This window comes from Chiloscyllium punctatum, chromosome 10 (assembly GCF_047496795.1).
Source record: "Chiloscyllium punctatum isolate Juve2018m chromosome 10, sChiPun1.3, whole genome shotgun sequence".
NCBI classification, from domain to species: domain Eukaryota; kingdom Metazoa; phylum Chordata; class Chondrichthyes; order Orectolobiformes; family Hemiscylliidae; genus Chiloscyllium; species Chiloscyllium punctatum.
In genome coordinates, this window is record NC_092748.1 from 113360642 (window position 1) to 113382276 (window position 21635).

The following is a 21635-nucleotide window of genomic DNA, read 5'->3' on the forward strand; positions in this document are numbered from 1 at the left end:
AATATAATTTGACAAACTCATTGACAAAGGTCAAAATTACAACTGACGTTCGCTTTCATGTGGACTGGCATATGCTGCTGGCAAAACACTAGCGAAAGATGTAGAGGTATGTAAAATAATTGAGTATAATGTTGGGTTGGACACTAATGGCTAGACTGAAATTTGATGTTGCTTGCAATAACACACAGTAGATGACAGTGTAGTGGCAATGGCACTGATTTATTAACCCAGGGGGTCAAATATCACCATAGCAACTGGTAAACTTTAATTTCAATTAATACATCTAGAATTAAAAGTTAATCTCAGTGATGGTGACCATAACAACTAAAACTGAATGTCATTAAAAACCCATCTGATTCACTAATGTCCTTTAAGAAAGAAATCTGCCATCTTTACCTGGCCTGGCCTACATATAACTCCAGGCTAACTGTGATGTGGTTAACTAGCCCTTGAAATGGCCTGGCTAGCCACTCAGTTCAAGGGCAATAGGGCAACAAATGCTGTTTTTTGCCATTGACATCTATAGCCCGCAAAGGAATAAATTTTTAAAAATTAAGAATGGTCTTTTGTACAAAGTAAAAGATAAAGCTGTCATAATCCCAAGGGACTGTTCTCTCATTAGAGTGACATGGGAGGTGATGAGTTTAACCTGATGGTCACCCTTCCTGAGGTGAGGGGAGAGGTTGAGAAAGTGGGATCTTCATGGTGATCCCAGTCAGCATAGCCGGAATTGAATCCATGCTGTTGGGATGCTCTGCATCACAAAACAGTCCTCTAGTCAACTGAGCTAACTGACCCCCAAAATACAAAGTACAAAGTATCACCAAACCAATTGTGTGAATCTGTTTTCCCCTCTCGCTACCACACCCTTCAAAACAAACTGATTGCTACTTTCAGGAGAGCAAAGGATAAAACAAAATGAGGAGTGATGGTTACCATTACTAAATAAAAAAACACTACTTATTTTGTTCCTTTAACCTTACCATTATTCTGCCCTTTGATCCTTCACCAATAACTCGGAGGGTGAGGCGGGTCTTTTTCCCTAGGTCTGGGCAGTGTGGACCTTTCACTCCCCATATGAAAAGGTAAGGTTTCAGGAAATATTTCTGTTGTCCTTGTGGGTAGAAAGACCAAACCTGTGTCTGCAAAGAACCCAGAATATATTGCAATAAATTTACACACCTCAATAGCAATTAGGGATAGGGAATTCCATGAATGAAGAAACATAAAATACAAGGCTACACAGACTTTAGTAACGGCACACTAAGATCTCAATCAGTTGACCAGTGTTACCTAAACCCAAAAGGCAATTAGGCAAGCAAAAAAGTCTTCAAAGAGTAGAGAAGGTCAATCACCGATATCAATACACTGCTGTGATATTTAAATATAATTGTCATACTGCTATTTAAAAGAATGTTTTGATGTTATAATCTATCTACATAAGATCTGATGGAAGTTCTTACCTGAAATACTCCCATGACTTTCTTCCCTTAGATGTCTAGCAGCCTGTCGTGCAATCCCATCATTTTCTTATTAGTTGATTATACATTAATTGTTGGAGCATTCATGGATTCATAGAATCCCTACAGTATGGAAACAAGCCATTTTGGCCCAACAAGTTCATATCAACCCTTCAAAGAGTAACCCACACACCCATTCCCCTATCCTAGTACTCTACATTTACCCTTGACTAATGCACATAATCTACACATCTCTGAACACTATGGACAATTTAGCATGGCTAATTCACCTAACCTTTGGACCGTGGGAGGACACCGGAGCACCCAGAGGAAACCCACGCAGACACAGGGAGAATGTATAAATGCCACACAGTCGCCTGAGGCTGGAATCCAACCCAGGTCCCTGGCACTGTGAGGCAGCAGTGCTAACTACTGTGCCACCATGCCACCCTCAAGCATGAATCAATAACTTCGCTATCAGTGTATTGTGGACCTTCCAGAATGGTAAAAGATACTTCATCTTTATCTCATCTGGATCCTGATGTATTTTATCTCAACCCTGACACGAGTCATTTGCCAGAGCTAAAAGAACATCAAGCATTGATCTCTGCATTTCTTGAATTACATTCGTTTGCACATCCATGATTTATTTTGTGCCATCTTTGTGAACCATGCTCTCAGCTCTCTCATTCTTGTATACCTATTATCTTGTGCAATTTAACTACTGTGATTTCTTGGAACTAATGCTTTCCTTGTGAGTTGTTTTTGTTGAACAGATGATGATCGAGAAAGTTGTTGAATTACCCCATATAATAACTCAAATCCAAGAAATAGTAAGAGTCAAAAAGATGCCCCTGAAAAATAAAAAAATAGCCCTTGAGAATATCTGAAGAGGAGCTCTCTTGGGAAAAAAATATTTTGACCCGTGGTACAATTGTTAGTGCTGACAGCTTGACAACTGGGTTTTTATGAACCCATTTCTGGCCCATTATATTTCCTCTATTTCTAATACCCAAAAACCTATCTAACTCAGATTTCAATAAATTTAAAGACCATTTCCACTACTTCATGTGAAAAGAAATCTGCATTCTAATGACCTCAGAGAAATCTGTCTTAAAAGAGAGACCTCTTAAATATGTCCCCCAGTTTTAATCTCTCCCACAAGTAAAAACATTCTTCTGTTTTAAGATATCAGACAGGATTGTTCATGACACTACTGTGGTAGGATGGATATCAAACAATGACAAGTCAGAATACAGAAAGGAGATAGTGACTTGGTGACCTGGCACAATGAGAACAACCTCTCTCTTGACGTTAGCCAAACTAAAGAACTGATCATTGACTTCAGAAAGATAAGGAGGAGAACATGCCCCCACTTACATCAATGGTGCTGAGGCTGAGAGAGTTGAGAGTGCCAACTTCCTAGGAGTGGCAAAAGCAGACAACCTGTCCTGGACTTCTCATGTAGGTGTGACTGTCAAGAAGGCACAACAGTGCTTTTTCTTCCTAGGGAGGTTCAGCATGTCCATAAAGACCCTCACCAACTTTTACAGATGCATTGAAAGCATACTGTCTGGGTACATAATGGTCCGGTATGGCAAATGCTCTGCCCAGGACTGTAAGAAACTATACAGGGTTGTATGCACAGCCCAGACCGTCACGGGAGCTAACCTTCCATCCATGGATTCAATTTACATGGTTCACTGCCACGGAAAGGCTGCCAACATCAAAGACCCATCACACTTTAGCAACAACTTCTTCCGTCAGGCAGAAGCTACAGAAACCTACACACACACACACACACACTCAGGAACGGCTCCTTCCCTGCTATTATTGGCTGATAAATGGACTCTCAAACTTCAAATAATGTTGATCTTGCAAATGTTCATTTGCCTGGCACATTCCCTGTGCAATGTAACTGTATGCCTCTATGATCTGTATGTCCTTGCTTACTATAATCTGCCTGTACTGCTGGTAAACAAAGCTTTTCACTGTACCTAGGTACATATAACAAAATCAATCAAAATCAAACATCTACCCAATCAAGACCCCTCATGATTTTATATGTTTCAATAAGATAACCTCTCATTATATCTTTCTTTGCAAGCCTTTCATCCCAGATACGAGTCATATTCAACTTCTCTGAACTGCTTATAAAGCAATTTTATTTCTTTTACAAAAGAAAGACCAAAGTTGTGTACAATACACCAGATGTGGTTTCATCAATGCCCTATACAGCTGTAGTAAAAAATCCCGACTTGTATATTTCACTACCCTTGCAATAAGTGACAAAATTCCATTTGCCTTCCTAATCATTTGCTTCACCTGCAGACTAACCTTGTCTGATTCACGTACAAAGATACCAGATCCTTCTGTACCACCAAGTTCTGCAATCCATTTAAATTTTATAATTTTTTTTTCTGCTCAAATGAACAATTCACACCAGCCATGATATATCTCCTTTTACAAATTTTTGTCCACTCACTTCTCCACAACTCTCTACAGACTCCTTACCTCCTCTTGACAATTTACTTTCCTATGCATCTTGGTGTCAACTGGCAATTTTAGCTACCACATGTCAAGTTCCCTCATCCAAATTATTAATATGGATAATGAAGAGTTGAGAACCCAACACCGATCCCGATAGCTCTCCACTGGTGTCAGATTGACAACCCTATTCATCAGCTAGCGACCTGAAGAAGGAGCAGTGCTCCAAAAGCTTCTACTCCCAAATAAACCTGTTGGACTATAACCTGGTGTTGTGAGATTTGTAATTTTGCATTAATGCAGTCTGGAATGGTATAATTATATTGTTGTATAATTTTATGATATCTGAAGCTAAGCTGTAGTGATTGGTATAAATGAATTTGATTGCTGTTCTTGCCCATCTATCACAAAAATAAAGCAGTTTAAGATTTCACATCTGGCTTCATCTTCCCCAGCATGCTCCTATTCCATCTAGTCTTAGCTGGATCATGAGCATCTACAAAGGACATAACTATTCAATTCAGATCATAGGAAGATCAAACAGTGATGGCCTCTGTTTACATAAACATAAAGCAAGGTATTGAGAACTGCAGACACACCATTAAACACGAGATGTGCAGAGAATTCAATGCAGCAACTAGCAGTGCTGTACCTCTGAAAATTGGATAAAGACAAATGGAAAGAAATGTGTAGGTCAAAAGGGAAACACTGGTGAAGAGGATCGTGGGAAAACTCTACAATGGGCCTTTTTTGTGCTTTATCATCTATAATTCTGATAGGTGTGTGTGTGTGTGGGGGGGGGGGTGTGCACGCGCGCATGCGTGCGTGTAAATGCACACTGTACAAAGCCAAATAATCCATTACAATGGAGGCCATAACTTTGAAGCAGTTTGGGGGCAAAACTCCTCAATTTTTTAGAAGTTTCGGTAAAATATGCAGCAGTCTCATGCATTGGTGTATGATTCACCTTTAACCCAAATTAACTTGGGACATAAAATAGTGAGGAAGGGCAATCTAAATGGCAAAACTATCACATGCCCATTCTAGCTGTAGCATCCTGTGTACTGATAAGCTATTGACTCAGGGTAGGCATCATAAGTAAATCAGATCAAGTTCTCATTTGACATAAAGACACTCCAACATTCCAGTGAGTATTAATGGAACAACATAGAGCAGAAAAATATGACATATTTTCTCCATCTCCTAATGCTAAAAGTACCATGACTGACTGTAGCACCAATAACCGCTACTCCAGCAGAAGGGCAGATCACTCAGTGCAGTCTTGGTATTCAAGATAAGCTTCTCCAAGTGTGTATGTTAGTACCTCAGCACAAAATATATTTACTCACTCTGCTCCTTTTAGTGTATTTAAAAAGCAAAATTGGGTCAGGAACTCACCAATGCTTCATTGGCCTGAATGATCCCAAAGGTTGGTTCAACAGACAAGACCCTGGAGTTAGCTGCTGATATCTTCCACTGAAAGTACAGTGGCATGAGAGACACATTCTTAATGAGATAGGGTTGTTCTGATAAAGTGCCAATACATGTTGGCTTAAAATACAGATATCCATTTCCATCCAGAGTTATTTGTGCCTTTTCGACCATGGAGTACAACTTAATCTCCTAAAAAAAAAATCCAAGAGAAAGAATTCAGGTATCTATTCTTCGCCATCATTTAGAATCAGTCAAAAATGTCAGCTGAGCCTTTCACAGCATTTCGAATTCCGAGCCCTACTCACAAGACTTGAGCACTTCATTGAGACTGACACTTCATACCATGTTGTGGGAGTGTTACATGGCTGCAGGTGTCTCTCTTTTTGAATGAAATTTTTAAAAACTGAGGAAAGGTAATGTTATGTTAGCCCTTCCTGGTAACACACGTTGTGTGACATGTAGGAGTTTTTGAGGTGCCATTGGAACTTGCTCAATTTGCACTTTGTGGCAGAATTAACTGTTTGCACAGGGGGATTGTTTGGGACTAGGTAATTTAGTCAGCCTGGTATGTCACATGAAACCTATTAAAACTTGTGTACTTATCTAAATAAAGAAAAATATGGGGAGAAATGTAAAATGGTCATAGATTCACAATTACCTGTCTTACACTAAAGCACTAAGTCAAAATTACCCCCAGAGACTTTGTTCATTATTTTGGTCAACACTGTGTAAAGGCAGTGTCCTCTGATTTCTATGCTTTCAAAAACTGTGGTCTGAAATGGGGAAGAACTTTTTTAAAACAAATATTTTAAAGGATTGCTGCATGTTTTAAAAAAAAAGTAACCTGACCCTTATGACAATCATTGTGTAAATAACCAAACAAAAGTAATCTACACCAAAATTGGAGGTATAGTGGACAGCGAAGAGGGTTACCTCAGATTACAACAGGATCTTGACCAGATGGTCCAATGGGCTGAGAAGTGGCAGATAGAATTTAATTCAGATAAATGCGAGGTGCTGCATTTTGGGAAAGCAAATCTTAGCAGGACTGAAACACTTAATGCTAAGGTCCTAGGGAGTGTTGCAGAACAAAGAGACCTTGGAGTGCAGGTTCATAGCTCCTTGAAAGTGGAGTTGCAGGTAGATAGGATAGTGAAGAAGGCATTTGGTATGCTTTCCTTTATTGGTCAGAGTATTGAGTACAGGAGTTGGGAGGTCATGCTGCGACTGTACAGAACATTGGTGGAATATTGCGTGCAGTTCTGGTCTCCTTCCTATCGGAAAGATGCTGTGAAACTTGAAAGGGTTCAGAAAAGATTTACAAGGATGTTGCCAGGGTTGGAGGATTTGAGCTATAGGGAAAGGCTGAACAGGCTGGGGCTGTTTTCCCTAGAGTGTTGGAGGCTGAGGGGTGACCTGATAGAGGCTTACAAAATTATGAGGGGCATGGATAAGGTAAATAGGCATAGGGTGAGAGGGGAAAGACATAAAAGAGACCTACAGGGCAACTTTTTCACACAGAGGGTGGTACATGTATGGAATGGGCTGCCAGAGGAAGTGGTGGAGGCTGGTACAATTGCAACATTTAAGAGGCATTTGGATGGGTATATGAATAGGAAGGGTTTGGAGGGATATGGGCCGAGTGCTGGCAGATGGGACCAGATTGGGTTGGGATATCTGGTCGGCATGGACGGGTTGGACGAAAGGGTCTGTTTCCATGCTGTACATCTCTCTGACTCTAAGATGATTGCAGACAAATTGGAACTGAGAGATTCTCAATACAGATGGGTCGTGACAAGGTATTGCTTAGTCTATAATAAATATGATCAAAAGCCAACAATCGTGGGGTTTTTTTATTCATTTGTGGGATGTTGGTGCCGCTGACTGAGCCAGTATTTATTGCCCATTCTAGTTGCCCCTTGAGAAGGTGGGGGTGTGCTGCCTTCTTTAACTTGCAGTCCACCTGCTATGGGTTGATTACAAATGCTGTGAGGGAGGTAATTCCAGGATTCTGACCCAGCAACACTGAAGTCAGGATGGGGAGTGGCTTGGAGGGGAACTGGCAAGGGGTGATGTTGCTATAAACTTGCTGCCTTTGTCCTTCTAGATGGAAGTAATCGTGGGTTTTGAAGGTTCTGTCTGAGGATCTTTGGCGAATTTGGGGAATGGTTCTAAAGTAACTCTACAGCTTCTCACTGGGAACAAGATGGGTTGAAGTGTTTTGATCTCGACCTGCACAGACTGCTCTCTTGTTGGTCGTCCTTCCTTCAGCAGTCATTGTAATTTGTGATTTTTAAACTGATAAATCAAAGACCTTGTACACCTTGTGTCACTTGCAAACTAATGAAAGCATCCGGAGAAAAGCGAGTGAGAAGCAACATTCAAAATTAGAATGAAAAGGCAATAAATGCTGATCAAGCTAGCGAAGCTCATATCTTATGAACAAATAAAAAAAATTAAGAAACAGAAGGGTCACTCAACAGTTGTAAATAGGAACACTGAGCTGCCTGTCAGACTCAGATTTTGCCTGCCTGTGACCGATTTTCCCTGGTCCATGTGTGTATAACAGTGAGTTTATAAGGGGATTCAACTTTTAATTCGTTGTATTATATGCCAACAGTTTACAACAACCTATAGCAATAGTTTAATTACTTGCAATAATAATTCTTGTTATGTACAGAAGCCCACAGTGTATAATTCAAAAACGAAACTTGACACATCTCTGGAGCAGGTGGGACTTGAACATGGGCCTCATGGCTCAAAAGTAGGGACAGTACCACCATGCCACAAGAACCCCTTTGGTCTGCACTTTTTATTAGTCTGGGCCTGGCATTCAGATGAATTGGAGAATTTTATGTATGTTTAAGTTTTTTTTTGAAACTTTTCTGACAACTCTGGGAATGCCATGGCTACCTTGTGCTACCTTAGTGAGTTGTGACAACTGCAGTGCAAAGGTCCTGCACTGTCAGATGTGATGTCTTTCAGAAAAGACATTAAATATTCCTCCGCTATCACCGATTGTCTTACTACTTTCAAGAAAGCAGAAATGTATTCCAATTAATTAAAGGGAAGGCCAAAGTCAATGTCTTTTGTTCCCAATGTAAACTCAATATCCATGTCTCTCTCTGTCTCTCCACACCATCATCCACCTGAAAGTTCACCTCTAGAGCCACACAGCATTCAGAAATATACATCACTATCCCTTCACTGTCAGTGGGACTTAATTCTGGAGCCAGGGTAAACAACCATCATATTATTTTTAACAGGATTGTCCTCTCATTTTGACAATTTCCCTGATTCCCATACTTTTCTCCTCCAGGTTTGCTGTTTGTGTTGGATTTCTAAAGGTTTGATTGGCTAGGGTTCATGGAGATGGCCTGACATCTTGACCTGGAGTTTCCTGTGTCGCTTATTTGCACAGTCACAATGGCTGTTGACCACTTGGTCACATTAGACCTCCTGGAAAGCAGCTAAATGTTAAGAGAGCAGGTTTTACTCTTCAACCTGATCTTCAAACTAACACCATTTTAAAAACCTATCTTCTTCATCTCCATCCTGAATGGTCAACCCGGATCTTGAACTATGGTCCCCTAACTCTTGACTCTATAGTCAGAGGAAAGTGTTTCAAAGCCTCTACTCCATACCCTCAGACTATAAGCCCGGATTCTGAACTCACCAGTCATCAGGAATATTTTTCCTTCATTTATCCTGTCTGATCTTTATAGATTTCCAAGAGATACCCCATATTCTTCTAAACTCCAGTGAATATAATCTTAACACAATTCAATCTCTCTTAATACATCAGTCCTGCTTTGCCATAAATCAGTCTGGTTAACCTTTGCTGGACTCCCTCAATAGCAAGAATGCCCTTCCTCAGACTAGGAGACCAAAACTGCACACAATGCTCAACGTGTGGCCTCACCAAGACTCTGTACAACAGCAGCAAAAGATCCCTGCTCCTTTACTCAAATCCTCTCGCTATGAAGGCCAACATGTCATGAGCTTTCCTCACTGCCTGCTGCTTCAGCATGCCAACCTTCAGCAACTGTTCCACATGATACCCAGGTCTTATTGTACCTCACCTTTTCCTAAACCGCCACCATTCAGATAATAACCTACCTTTCTGTTTTTGCTACCAAAATGGATAACCTCACATTTACATACATTATATTGCATTTGCTAAGTATCTTCCAACTCAGCTGGTCTGTCCAAGTCACGCTGCAGCCTCTTAGCATCCTCCTCACAGCATACACTGCCACCCAGTTTATTGTTGTCTGCAAATTTGAAATATTGCACTCAATTCGTTCGTCCAAATTGTAAATGCATATTGTGAATAGCTAGGGTCCCAGCACTGAACTCACTGCCTACAACTCCGGAAAGGACCCGTTTATTCCAACTCTCTGCTTCCTGTCTGCCAACCAGTTCTCTATCCACATCACCTCTGATACCATGAGCTTTAATTTTGCTTACTAATCTCGTGTGAAAGATCAGATACACAACAACTACTGATTCACCCTTGTCCACTCTCCTGATCACATCCTCAAAAAATTCCAGAAGATTTCTCAAGCATGATTTCCCTTTAGTGTTGACTTGGACCAATTCTGTCACCGCTTTTCAAATGCTCAGTTATTACATCATTAATAATTGACTCCAGCATTTCCCCCACCACTGATGTCAGGCTAACTGGCCTATAATTCCCTGTTTTCTCTCTCCCTCCCTCCTTTTATAATTAACTCTAGCATTTTTCAAATGACCAACGTCTAGCTAGCTGGTCTATAATTCCCAATTTTTGCTCCATGTCCTTTTTTAGACAGTAGGGTTACATTAACTACCCCTCAATCCATAAGACCTGCTCTAGAGTCTATCGAATCTTGAAAGATGACCACTAATGTATCTGCTATTTTTAGGGCCACTTCCTTAAGCAGTCTAGGATATAGATAATCAGGGCCTGGAGATTTGTTGTACTTTAATCTCATTAATTTTTCCAACACTATTTCACTACTAATACTGATTTCCTTCAGTTCCTCCCTCTCACTAGACCCTATTTGCCTCTCAACATTTTTTGTATGTTATTTGTGAAGACTGAACCAAAATATGTATTTAATTGGTCTGCCATCTCTTTGTTTTCCATTATAATTTCCTGTTTCTGACTATAAAGGACCTACAAGTGTGCACAATGCTCCAAACCTAGGATTTCTTACAAGTACCTGATTGAACTTCTCTGAGGCATTCAGATGTAGTAGCACTGTGTGCCTAGTAAGCCTCTCATTCTGTGGGGTCCCTCGCACTGTCAATATCTGATGTGTCTGAGGGAGCACAAAACCTACATCTGGTTTGATACAGATGGTGCTTTCATGCTGTGTATCCACAGAAAAGGTGAGGAGCATGTTCCCCGTATTCTTGAGCAGCATGGTCTTGTATATCGTTCCTTTCTCATTCACAGCTGGCAACACCTGCATGAAACAATGTAGTGTGAATTATGAATCAAAAATGCATGATCAAATACACATACAAATATATGATTTACAGCAAGATTGGGCATTCTAGCCTGGTCTGTGATTCATCACAATCAAGGCTGATCTGATTGTGGCCTCAATTCCACATTCTTGCCCAATAACCATCAACTCCTTTTTGAAAGTCAAGAATCTAACTCTGCCTCCAAAATGATCCTGCTTCCAAGACTCTCTGGGAAAAAGACGTTCAAAGACTCTCAAAAGTGCAGAGATAAAGAATGCGTTCATTGGGAAACACCTTAAAATTTTAAACTCTGCGCCCAATCCCAGCCAGTTCTAGTCTCCTCCACAAGCAACGATCCCACATCCCTCCTGTCAAGTCCTCTCAAAATTTTGTTCCAAAAAGGTCTCGCTTTCTTCTAAACACCAATCAAAAGAGGTGCAGCCTGTCTAACATGCCTTACCAGATACCTCAGGTATCAGTCAAGTAAACCTTCTCCAACCTTCCTCTAATGGGAAGAGGAAGTGTTTCAGAGTTGTATGAGCCAAATGCTGACAAATGAGACTAGGATGCTTGGTCGGCGCAGACGGGTTGCACTGAAGGGTATGCTTCCGTGCTGTATAACTCTATACTGTATCTACACCCTTTTTTAAATTAGGAGACCAAAAATCCACATTGAAATCTGATAATTAGCCTAATAATCCAGATAGCATAAATTCAAATCCCACTATTGCGTGCAATTCTGGTATCCTTTCTATCGGAAAGATGTTGTGAAACTTGAAAAGGTTCAGAAAAGATTTACAAGGTCAGGGTTGGAGGATTTGAGCTATAGGTAGAGGCTGAACAGGCTGGGGCTGTTTTCCCTGGAGCGTCGGAGGCTGAGTGGTGATCTTATAGAGGTTTACAAAATTATGAGGGGCATGGATAGGATAAATAGACAAAGTATTTTCCCTGGGGTCGGGGAGTCCAGAACTAGAGGGCATATGTTTAGGGTGAGAGGGGAAAAGATATAAAAGAGACCTAAGGGGCAACGTTTTCACACAGAGGGTGATACGTGTATGGAATGAGCTGTCAGAGGAAGTGGTGGAGGCTGGTACATTTGCAACATTTAAGAGGCATTTGGATGGGTATATGAATAGAAAGGGTTTGGAGGGATATGGGCCGGGTGCTGGCAGGTGGGACTAGATTGGGTTGGGATATCTGGTCGGCATGGACAGGTTGGACCGAAGGGTCTGTTTCCATGCTGTACATCTCTGTGACTCTATGACTCTATTGGCAGCTTGAGAATTTAAATTGATTAAAAATGGCCATGATATGTTTACCTGTTTTATAAACCCAACTAGCTCACAAACATACCTTTCTGTGTAAGAAAACCTGCCATCCTTACTCGGTCTGGCCTATGTGAGACTCCAGTTCCGCAGCAACATGTTTGTCTTTGAAATGGCCTAGCAACTCATACACAAACTACTACCATTCTGTTTAAAACACGTTCACAACACTTCCTCAAAGTCAAATGGGATGGGCAACAAACTTTGTCAGCAATACTTAAAATATAACTTGCTTTTTAAAGAATATTTTAATGGAGTGACAAATGAATACCAAGGAAAAAGTAAATTAAATATCAGATAGCTACCATAGTCTAACAGACCACAGAGCAGAGAGAGGCGACTGGTGGCTGTTTAACCTGACAGTCACCATATCTCAGGTGAGGCTTAGAAGGTGGGACCTTCATGGCAACCTCAGCCAGTGTAGGAATTGAACCCGTGCTGTTGGTGTTACTCAGCTTCACAAATTAGCTGTGCAGCCAATTAAGCTAACTGACCCCAAAATGAAATATGAGTCAATGGTGAAGACGACAAGAAAAATTGATCGAGGTACGTTCAGAGAAATTATTAGAAGGATGGTCGTGAGGTAATGAAACAGAAGGGTACAGGGACAAAATTTCTTAGCACAGGTCCAGGACACTCTACCCTTAAAATTGGTTAGGCATTATCAGGATGCATCTTCTTTAAGCAGAGTATGCATGACACTTCTAAGCAATTACCAGATCGTGCAGAAAGCATGGAAAAGCTAGTGATAATTAAATGAGAAGCCCAGGGTAACACGCTAGAAGTATCACTGCAAATGGTATTTGGTGGGGTTTAAATCCAAACAATAAATGTGGAATATAAAGCTAGAGTTGTGGTCCCAGCTGATGGTATTCATACTTTTCCATGTCATTGCAAAAAGAAAATCATTCTGTACAACTAAAACTTCAATCATTCAGACAAATAAAACATCAATGACAGAAACTGTAAGCACTTGAAACCACATCATCTTGTATAAATAAATATTGTACAATTGCCAGAGTAGATCAGAGAAACCAGAACTGTCAATAATATAATGTTTTCCCTGGGGCAGAGGTATTTCAACAGTCAAATGGATTTTGGGCTTTCAGTGAAGCATTATCATACATTATTGGCTGAGAAGCAAAACTGAGATTGGAGAGGAGCCCTCAACTGAGGAGAGGATGGGCAGAAGGAGAGTTGCACAGCCCCTTTACCCCTACTTGTAAATCCACCAGAAAGGACCCATGAAATTTTGCCCATAATTTACATTGTCACACAAATCTGTGTGTTCCTTAAACAGAAACAAGTTAAAAAGCAAACCTCTCTCTCTCTCTCTCTCTCTCTCTCTCAATGTTAAGTCCTTTTCTTGTTTTTTAGGCAGGATGTGTCTCTCGATCCCCTCTTGAAAACTCTTGAAAAGGAGCAATTACCTGCTTTTGAAAGGTTAGTTTATAATCTGAAGCAGTACCCAGTTTTAATTCTTTCTTTGATTCCTCTGTCCTTACAACCTTTCTATCTGTTCCCGCTACCATATTTCCACTGATGTCAGTTCTTTCTGACGAAAATGAACAGGAGTTTCAAGTTATTGATTTCACCAACATTTTGAATACACCGATTAAAATCAAGGAGGTGGCTCAATTAAATATGCACTTACCACTTCAAAAGAATTGAGGACATATTTGGGAACGAAATGCTCATGTCCCAGCTGGAATGTGTTTGCTTGCACACTGACTGTGAGGGACCATGGTGGACAGAACGTCCTGTCATCTACTAAACGGTAATTGCGTATGACCTGTAAATTACACCAACAATTTGGAGACGAGGCAACAAAACATAAATTCCCTAAAAGGAAGCGCTTAAGATGAATGTTAAGTACATTAGTATTCAGCTGGATATTCATCCAGAGTTCAGCACTATGGCCATGCTCATGAGAAAGCCTCAGGATCTCTCAGGGTGCTTTGTAGCCAGTGAGGTTTTGTTTTGTCAAATGTGATCACTGTTACATTGCAGGAAACATGACAACACTGCAAGTTCCTACAAGCAACAATTAGATAGGGACTAGGCAACAGCACTGTTTGAGAAATAAACGTTAGCCATGACACTGGATAAACTTTCCCTGCTCAAGATAAAACTGTGGGATCACAATTATGCCCATCTGAGGATGGTTAGAACATAGAACAGCGCAATACAGGCCCTTCGGCCCTTGATGTCGCACCGACCTGTCATTCCATTCTGAAGCCCATCTAACCTACACTATTCCACATGCTTGTCCAATGACAACTTAAATGTACTTAAAGTTGGCGAATCTACTACCGTTGCAGGCAAAGCATTCCAAACCCTTACTACTCTGAGTAAAGAAACTACCTCTGACTTCTGATGGGTGTCTTGTTTGAAAGACAATACCTCTGACAGTGCAGCATGCAGCATGCTGGAAGTCCAGCCAGAGATTCTCAGCTCACATCTCTGATGTGGATCTTGAACCCATGATCCTCTGACACTGAGGCAAGGCTCTAATCTGCCAATAAAACCTGACAGTACATTCCGAAATTCTATCCCACTGACCTTATAATAAGCAAAGCATTCCAGTTCAGCCGCATATAGCATATTCAGTTTATCAGGAGTGAAATAGATGCGGAAAGCCATACTCTTCAAAGGAGGGATGTCGATGGTTTGTGGTACCACAGTGAAGATGCTCCCTGGTGGAGATGTCCAGAGGACCGTGACCTTGCCTTTTGTGTGATTCGTCATTGAAAGAGGAAGAGGGTTAATCTGGTTGAGCTCCAGGCACTTGCCAAAATCTAACTTCCTCTCATTGACTGAGACATGAGGTGGAAACATGGTAACATCATTTTGCATGCCATCATCAAAATACTCAAGAATAGAAGGAACATTGGGAAACAATAATGGAGCCTTTGGACAGTCCTGTGAATGAAGCACACATTTAAACACACAGAGTAAAACAGGAAGTTAAAGGCAGTCCCCTCAAGGGAAATTGCATATTTCACCTCAAAAGGAAAAATATATTTTCTGAGTGAAGAAGCTGGGAACTGTGGAGGAACAGAAATGTTTGGGGGTAGGGGGATGGGGTTCTACTGAGAACTAACAGAATGTGTGAATGTAATTCATCCATTACATTCAGCATCTAGGTGGTTGGTTTGTTCATTAGTGTTTATAAAAATGAAGTAAAGTTTGACAAATATACATGACAACAGGATGACTGGAAGAAATTCACTCACATGAATACATCTTACTGCCTCCATATTATAAGTCTGATGTCATGACATCCAACAATTTTGTAATCATACGTAAGGAACATAGATATTATGGTAGAATTCTGATAAGAATTGAGATTAATGTTACTGTAATTCTGGAATAAAGAGTGTAATTTTCTGAGAATTCATGTTGGAGTGAGCTCGCACAGCTCATTAAAGAGTTGCGCATTCATATTGAAATTGTGTAGTGTGATGTACTGGAAAAGACTTCTACTTCATTCACTCATGAGATGTGGGTGTCACTGGCTAGGCCAGCATCTATTGCACATCCGTAGTTGCCCAGAAGGCAGATAAGAGTTGATCGCATTGCTGAGAGTCTGGAGTAGGCCAGATGGGTAAGGATGACAGATTTCTTTCACTAAAGGACATTAGTGAATCAGATGAGTTTTTCTGACAATTGACAACCACTCCATGGTCATCATTAGACCCTTAATTCCAGATTCTTTAACTGAATTAAAATTCCATCATTTACCACGGTGGGATTGCACCCAGGTGTCCAGAACATTAGCTGAATTTCTAAATTTACCGTCTACTGATAATGTCACTCGGCTGTTGCCTCCCTAGAAATAATGGATTGTGTGCTACGTTTTCTCATGAAAGATCTGATTCAAAATTATTACAGTATTATTATTGAAGCGTGGACAGTGGTGTTTAGAATAACAAAATGAATGACGCCAGTTGTCAGTTCCAGCTGTCCACTGCAGTGGCCGGTATATTGGGTCCAGGTCGATGTGTTTGTTGATAGAATCTGTCCTCAGTAGGACCTGGACCCAATATACCGGCCACTGTAGCGGACAGCTGAAACTGACAACCGGAAGCGGCAGAGACAAACCACTATAAATGCTGGAGGAAAGATCACAGAAGTGCTTCACAGGAGGCTCCCAAGCACTGAGGATGTCACCTAGACAGGGGACGAAACGTCTGCAACACAAATTCCCAGCTCGGCGAACAGAACCACAACAACGAGCACCCGAGCTACGAAGTTTATCTTCTTATAAACTTTGAATGAATGACCCCAATTCTAGATTTGAGCCTTAGTTCTAGTTCGCACATTGGTGATGTGTCAGGAAATGAATGGGTTAGAAAGGGTCATTTACCTCATTGTTGTTATTCTCCACAATCATGCAACATTGATTAGGAACCAAAATCAGGGTGCCATCAGCATCGAGCTGCAGTTTGCCCTCCTGTAGCATCAGACTCAATATGTCAGGTGGGTAGAATGTCAGTCCACGCACCATGTTGGTACGATACAACTCAATGTGTCTGGGCTTCAGAATTGCTGGCGTCAACTGGTCTGAGTGGCAAGTGCCAATTAGATCCAGGAATAAAGGATCCTGTAGTAAAGGTAGGGTAAGTTTGATGACTAAAATTTTCAATAGCTTCATACCCATCACAATAGTTTGTGATATCTGCAAGGGACTATCAAATAATGTTAGTTATTATTAAATCCAAAAGCAGTTCACAACAGACTACTTTGCTTATTTTAAAACTACATAGGGAAGAGATAGCTAAAGCATTATACATTATTTTTAATTCACACATAGGATGTGAGCAAAGCCAGCTGGACTAGCATTTAGAGTCACAGTTGTACAGCTCATCCATGCTGACCAGATATCCTAAATAAATCTAGTCCCATTTGCCAGCATTTCTCTCATATCCCTCTAAACCCTTCCTATTCATATACCTATCCAGACGCCTTTTAAATGTTGTCATTGTACCAGCCTCCACCACTTCCTCTGGCATTCATACCCTCTGTGTGAAAACATTGCCCCTTAGGTCCCTTTTAAATCTTTCTCTTCTCACCCTAAACCTATGCTCATGAGCTTTGGGCTCCCCTACCCCGGTGAAAAGACCTTGTCTAAGGTCATTTCTAATTATTGCTGAGAAGGTGGTGGTGAGCTGCCTTCTTGAATCACTGCAGTCCTTGGGGATATCTACAATATCGTTAGGGAGGGTGTTCCTAGATGCTGACCCAGCAATGTTGAAAGAATAGCTGATATAGTTCCATGTCAGGATGGTGAGTGGCTTGGAAAGGAATAGGTGGTGGTATTCCTGTACATATATTATCCTTATCTTTCAAGTGATGGAGGGCAAGGATTGGGAAAGTGCATATTTAGTCATTTCCTTTGGAAAGCATGTGGTTCCAGAGGATTTACAGATAGCTAATGTAAATTAGTTAAGTTGTCAGAATATACCTGGGTTGTTGGCCAATCATTTTAAAATTAGAAAACTAATTGAATGTCTTTGAAAGGAGAGAATAGAAGAACATCCAGAAAAGAGAAGTATAATCATGAATAATCAGCTTGTATTTCTAAAAGGAAAAATATTTGCTTGACCGATCTTATTGAATTTTTGAGGTGCTAACAGAAAAAATAGACATTAGTAATGTAATAAATGCAATCTATTTGGATTTTCAGTTGGCCACTGTTAATGCTCCTCAAACTACATGAATGAAAATGGTCAGAGAGTGTAGATTCTGTAGAACGATGGCAAAATGGATTGCCAACAGGCATCTGGACAGAAAGCAGAGAATGGGAGTAAGGATGCATCACAGAAAATGGGAAGTGGTGTTCCACAAGGATCATTACTATTCATAAGTTAAATTAACAATTTGGACTTTCTAACTTTGTGGATGAAATAATGGCACCTTTTTTTTTATTTCTTCATGGGATGTGGCTGTTACTGGTTAGACAGCACTTATTGCACCCTAATTTCCCAGAAGGCAGTCAAGAGTCAACCACATTGCTGTGGATTGGAATCACATTGAGGCTATACCAAGCAAGGACCAATTTCTTTCTCTAAAGGATATAAGTGAACCAGATATTTTGTTTATGACAAACAACAGTGCTTACATGTTCACAATTGGGCTATATTTTTATTCTACATTTCTACTGAATTCAAATTTCACTGTCTGTCATGGTGGGATTCAAATCCATGCCCTGAGAATATTAATCTGTGGTTCAGGAGTCCTAGTTCAGTGACATTGCCACTACAATGCCACATTCCATAAATTATTGGGGATAATTAATATTCAGGAGGACTGCAACCAATTACATTTGCAGAATGAGGAAGCGTTTGGGAAAGAATGTTCAACTCCGATAAATAGGAGGTATACATTTTGTGAGGAAGCATACAGAGGTCACATCACTTGGAAAGTGCCTGTCGAGGGGGAGCAGAGGAATACAGAATCTCAAAGTATAGATACATCAATCACTAAGTTGCACTGCGGGTTAATAAGCATTCAGGGTTTGATACAGAGCATTAGGAGAGAACATTTCTAGTTGTCAGGAAGAGAATAATCTAAGGCCATCAGCATAACTGGTCATCAAGAAATTCAATGGATAATTCAGGAAGAACCGCTTTACCAAAGAGTAGCGAGAATGTGGAATTGGACACCACGGGGAATGGTTTAAGCCAATAATAAAGATACTTTTAGAAATATCCAGTCAACTATTTGAGAAAGAAGGGATAAATGGTTCAGCTCAAAATGGAGGCAATGCCAATCATGAGAGCAACGTACAACGTTGACAGAGATTATTATTTTCTTTCCCCTCTGTGCCTTTCTAATTTCCTCCATGTCTCCTTTACTGACATTATTGACTTTTTGCAAACTGCTTCATAATACCTGAGACTTCTCAAGTATCAGAATCATGGGACCATGCTTCATGAGCACTGGGGAACACTGAAAAAGATTTTTTAGAAAGTGTTACAAAAATCAAAGTTCATGCACTTTTCTCTTTCCTACTCAGCTTAGTTGTTACATATAGTTTGTGCAATTTTTTAATGATAATACTAAATAAAAACACTTGTAGTTGCAATTCTCAAAAACCATCAGCTCATCTTAAAATAAATTAGCCTCAAGTTTTTGAATAACCTACCATGGCAGAATATACTAGCACTGTAAGGTTTCTAACTGATCTGATGTTTCCCAGTGACTTTTGTTATCTTAGGAAGAAAAGCTCTGCCAAACAGACGTACCAGTTAAAAATCTAATCATTTGAATGCATTTAAAAAACACTAATCATTTGTTAATACAAATTTCAATAAGGGGCACACGCTCTTACGGAATGGAATACATGCACTAGCAAATGATCTTGGATCATTGTTCCTTGAAAGTGGAATCGCAGGTAGAGAGGATAGTGAAGGAGACGTTTGGTATGCTTTCTTTTATTGGATAGAGCATTGAGTACAGGAGTTGGGAGACCATGTTGTTGTTGTAAAGGACATTGGTTAGGCCACTTTTGGAACATTGCATGCAATTCTGGTCTCCTTTCTATTGGAAGGATGTTGTGAAACTTGAAAGGGTTCAGAAAAGATTTACAAGGATGTTGCCAGGGTTGGAGGATTTGAGCTATAGGGAGAGGCTGAACAGGCTGTGGATGTTTTTCCTGGAGCGTCGAAGGCTGAGGAATTACCATATAGAGATTTATAAAATCATGAAGGGCATGTTTAGGATAAATAGACAAGGTCTTTTTTCCATGGGGTGGGGGAGTACAGAACATTGTTTTAGGGTGAAAGGGGCAACCTTTAAAAGGGACCCAAGGGGCAACTTTTTCACGCAGAGGGTCATGCGCATATGGAATGAGCTGTCAAAGGAAGTGGTGGAGGCTACTACAATTACAACATTTAAAAGATATCTGGATGGGTACGTGAATAGGAAAGGTTTTAGAGGGATACGGGCCAAGTGCTAGATTATCCAAGGGATTAGATTAGGTTAGGATATCTGGTTGGCATGGATGAGTTGGACTGAAGGCTTGTTTCCATACTGTACATTTCTATGACACTATGACTCTATATAAAATACATATGGACGGAGGCTAAAAACAAAAAGGGGAAAAAGTCACTCCGAGAAATAGTCGAAAGACCCATTAACAATAACTATACAGTGTGGGACAGAGAATAGATCAGAAGATAATGAAGGCACGTAATAAAAACAGTACATAAATCATGGGAGACTTTAATTTTGATTGGGATAGTCATATTGGTAGAGGTAGCCATAAGGAAGAATTCATAGAATGCATTCGGGATAGATTCCTGGGACAATTTGTTGTAGATCCAACCAAGATCAGGCCATTTTGAATCTGGTGATGGGCAATGAGATAGGTTTAATAAATGATGCCAGAATAAAAAAATCCCTGAGGAAACAGTAAAGACAGTTGAGGAACAAAAATAACTTTCTAAACAAAAACAATCCATGGCTCACAGCAAAATCAAGCGAGAAAGCAGCATTTTAGGAAGGGGTTATGTCAACCATCACTAATCAGCCAAAGTAAGGGTAGCATCAAATTGAAAGAAAAGAACATAATACGGCAAATCTTAGTGGGAAACCAGAAGATTGGGAAAGTTTTAAAAACCAACGAAAGATGATCCAAAAAAGAAAGCGGGAGAAAATAAATTTTGAGGAGAAACTTACAAGTAATATCAAGACTGACAATAGGGACTTTTTTAAATATGCAAAAGGAAAGCGAGCAGCCAAAGTGGCTTTGTCTTCTTAAAGAATGAGACTGGAGATATAATAATAGGGAACCAGCAAATGACAGAGAAGGTGAATAAACACTCTGCATCAATTTTCACAGAAGAAGACACTAATAGAATTCCAAAGTTCTTAAATAATCAGTGGGCAAAAGGAGAGGAAATTAATACAATAACTAGAGAAAACGTGCAGGGAAACTAATAGGCTAGAGACCGACAAGGCCCTGGTTCTAATGCATTCTTTGATATTAAAGGAAATGGCTACAAAGATAGTGGATGCATTGGTAATAGTCTTCCTGAAATCTTTAGATTCTCTGGAACAGTGCCCGAGGATTGGAAAACTGCCAGTGTAACATCTTTATTAAAGAAAGGGAAGGAGAAAAGAAAAAAGTTAATGATAGACGAATTATCTTAATATTTATTACTGGGAAAATGTTAGAGTCTATTATAAAGAATTTAATGGCAAAAATTTAAAAATATACGATCAGAGTCAGTATGGTTCCTTGAAGGGAAAATGATATCTGCCAAATTTATTAGAGACTTACAGCACAGAAACAGACCCTTTGGTCCAACTAGTCTACATCAACCATGTTGCCAAACCAAACTAGTCGAACATGCCTGCGTCTGGCCCATATCTCTCTAAATTTTTCCTATTCATGTACTTATCCAAATGTCTGTTCAATGTTGCAACTGCACCTGCATCTATCAGACCCACTGGCAGTTCATTC

General features: G+C 40.2%; 1 protein-coding gene across 1 annotated transcript in view; it reads right to left on the minus strand.

Moving 5' to 3' along the window:
- cfap65 (cilia and flagella associated protein 65) overlaps window positions 1-21635 on the minus strand; it is a 171051-nt gene that overhangs the window by 88693 nt on the left and 60723 nt on the right. The window contains exons 10-15 of the mRNA XM_072579951.1: window positions 16533-16769; window positions 14726-15085; window positions 13818-13955; window positions 10589-10834; window positions 5346-5570; window positions 984-1142 (exon numbers count right to left, since the gene is read on the minus strand). Coding sequence (XP_072436052.1) covers window positions 984-1142; window positions 5346-5570; window positions 10589-10834; window positions 13818-13955; window positions 14726-15085; window positions 16533-16769 — 1365 coding nt within the window. The remainder of the gene's footprint in view (window positions 1-983; window positions 1143-5345; window positions 5571-10588; window positions 10835-13817; window positions 13956-14725; window positions 15086-16532; window positions 16770-21635) is intronic.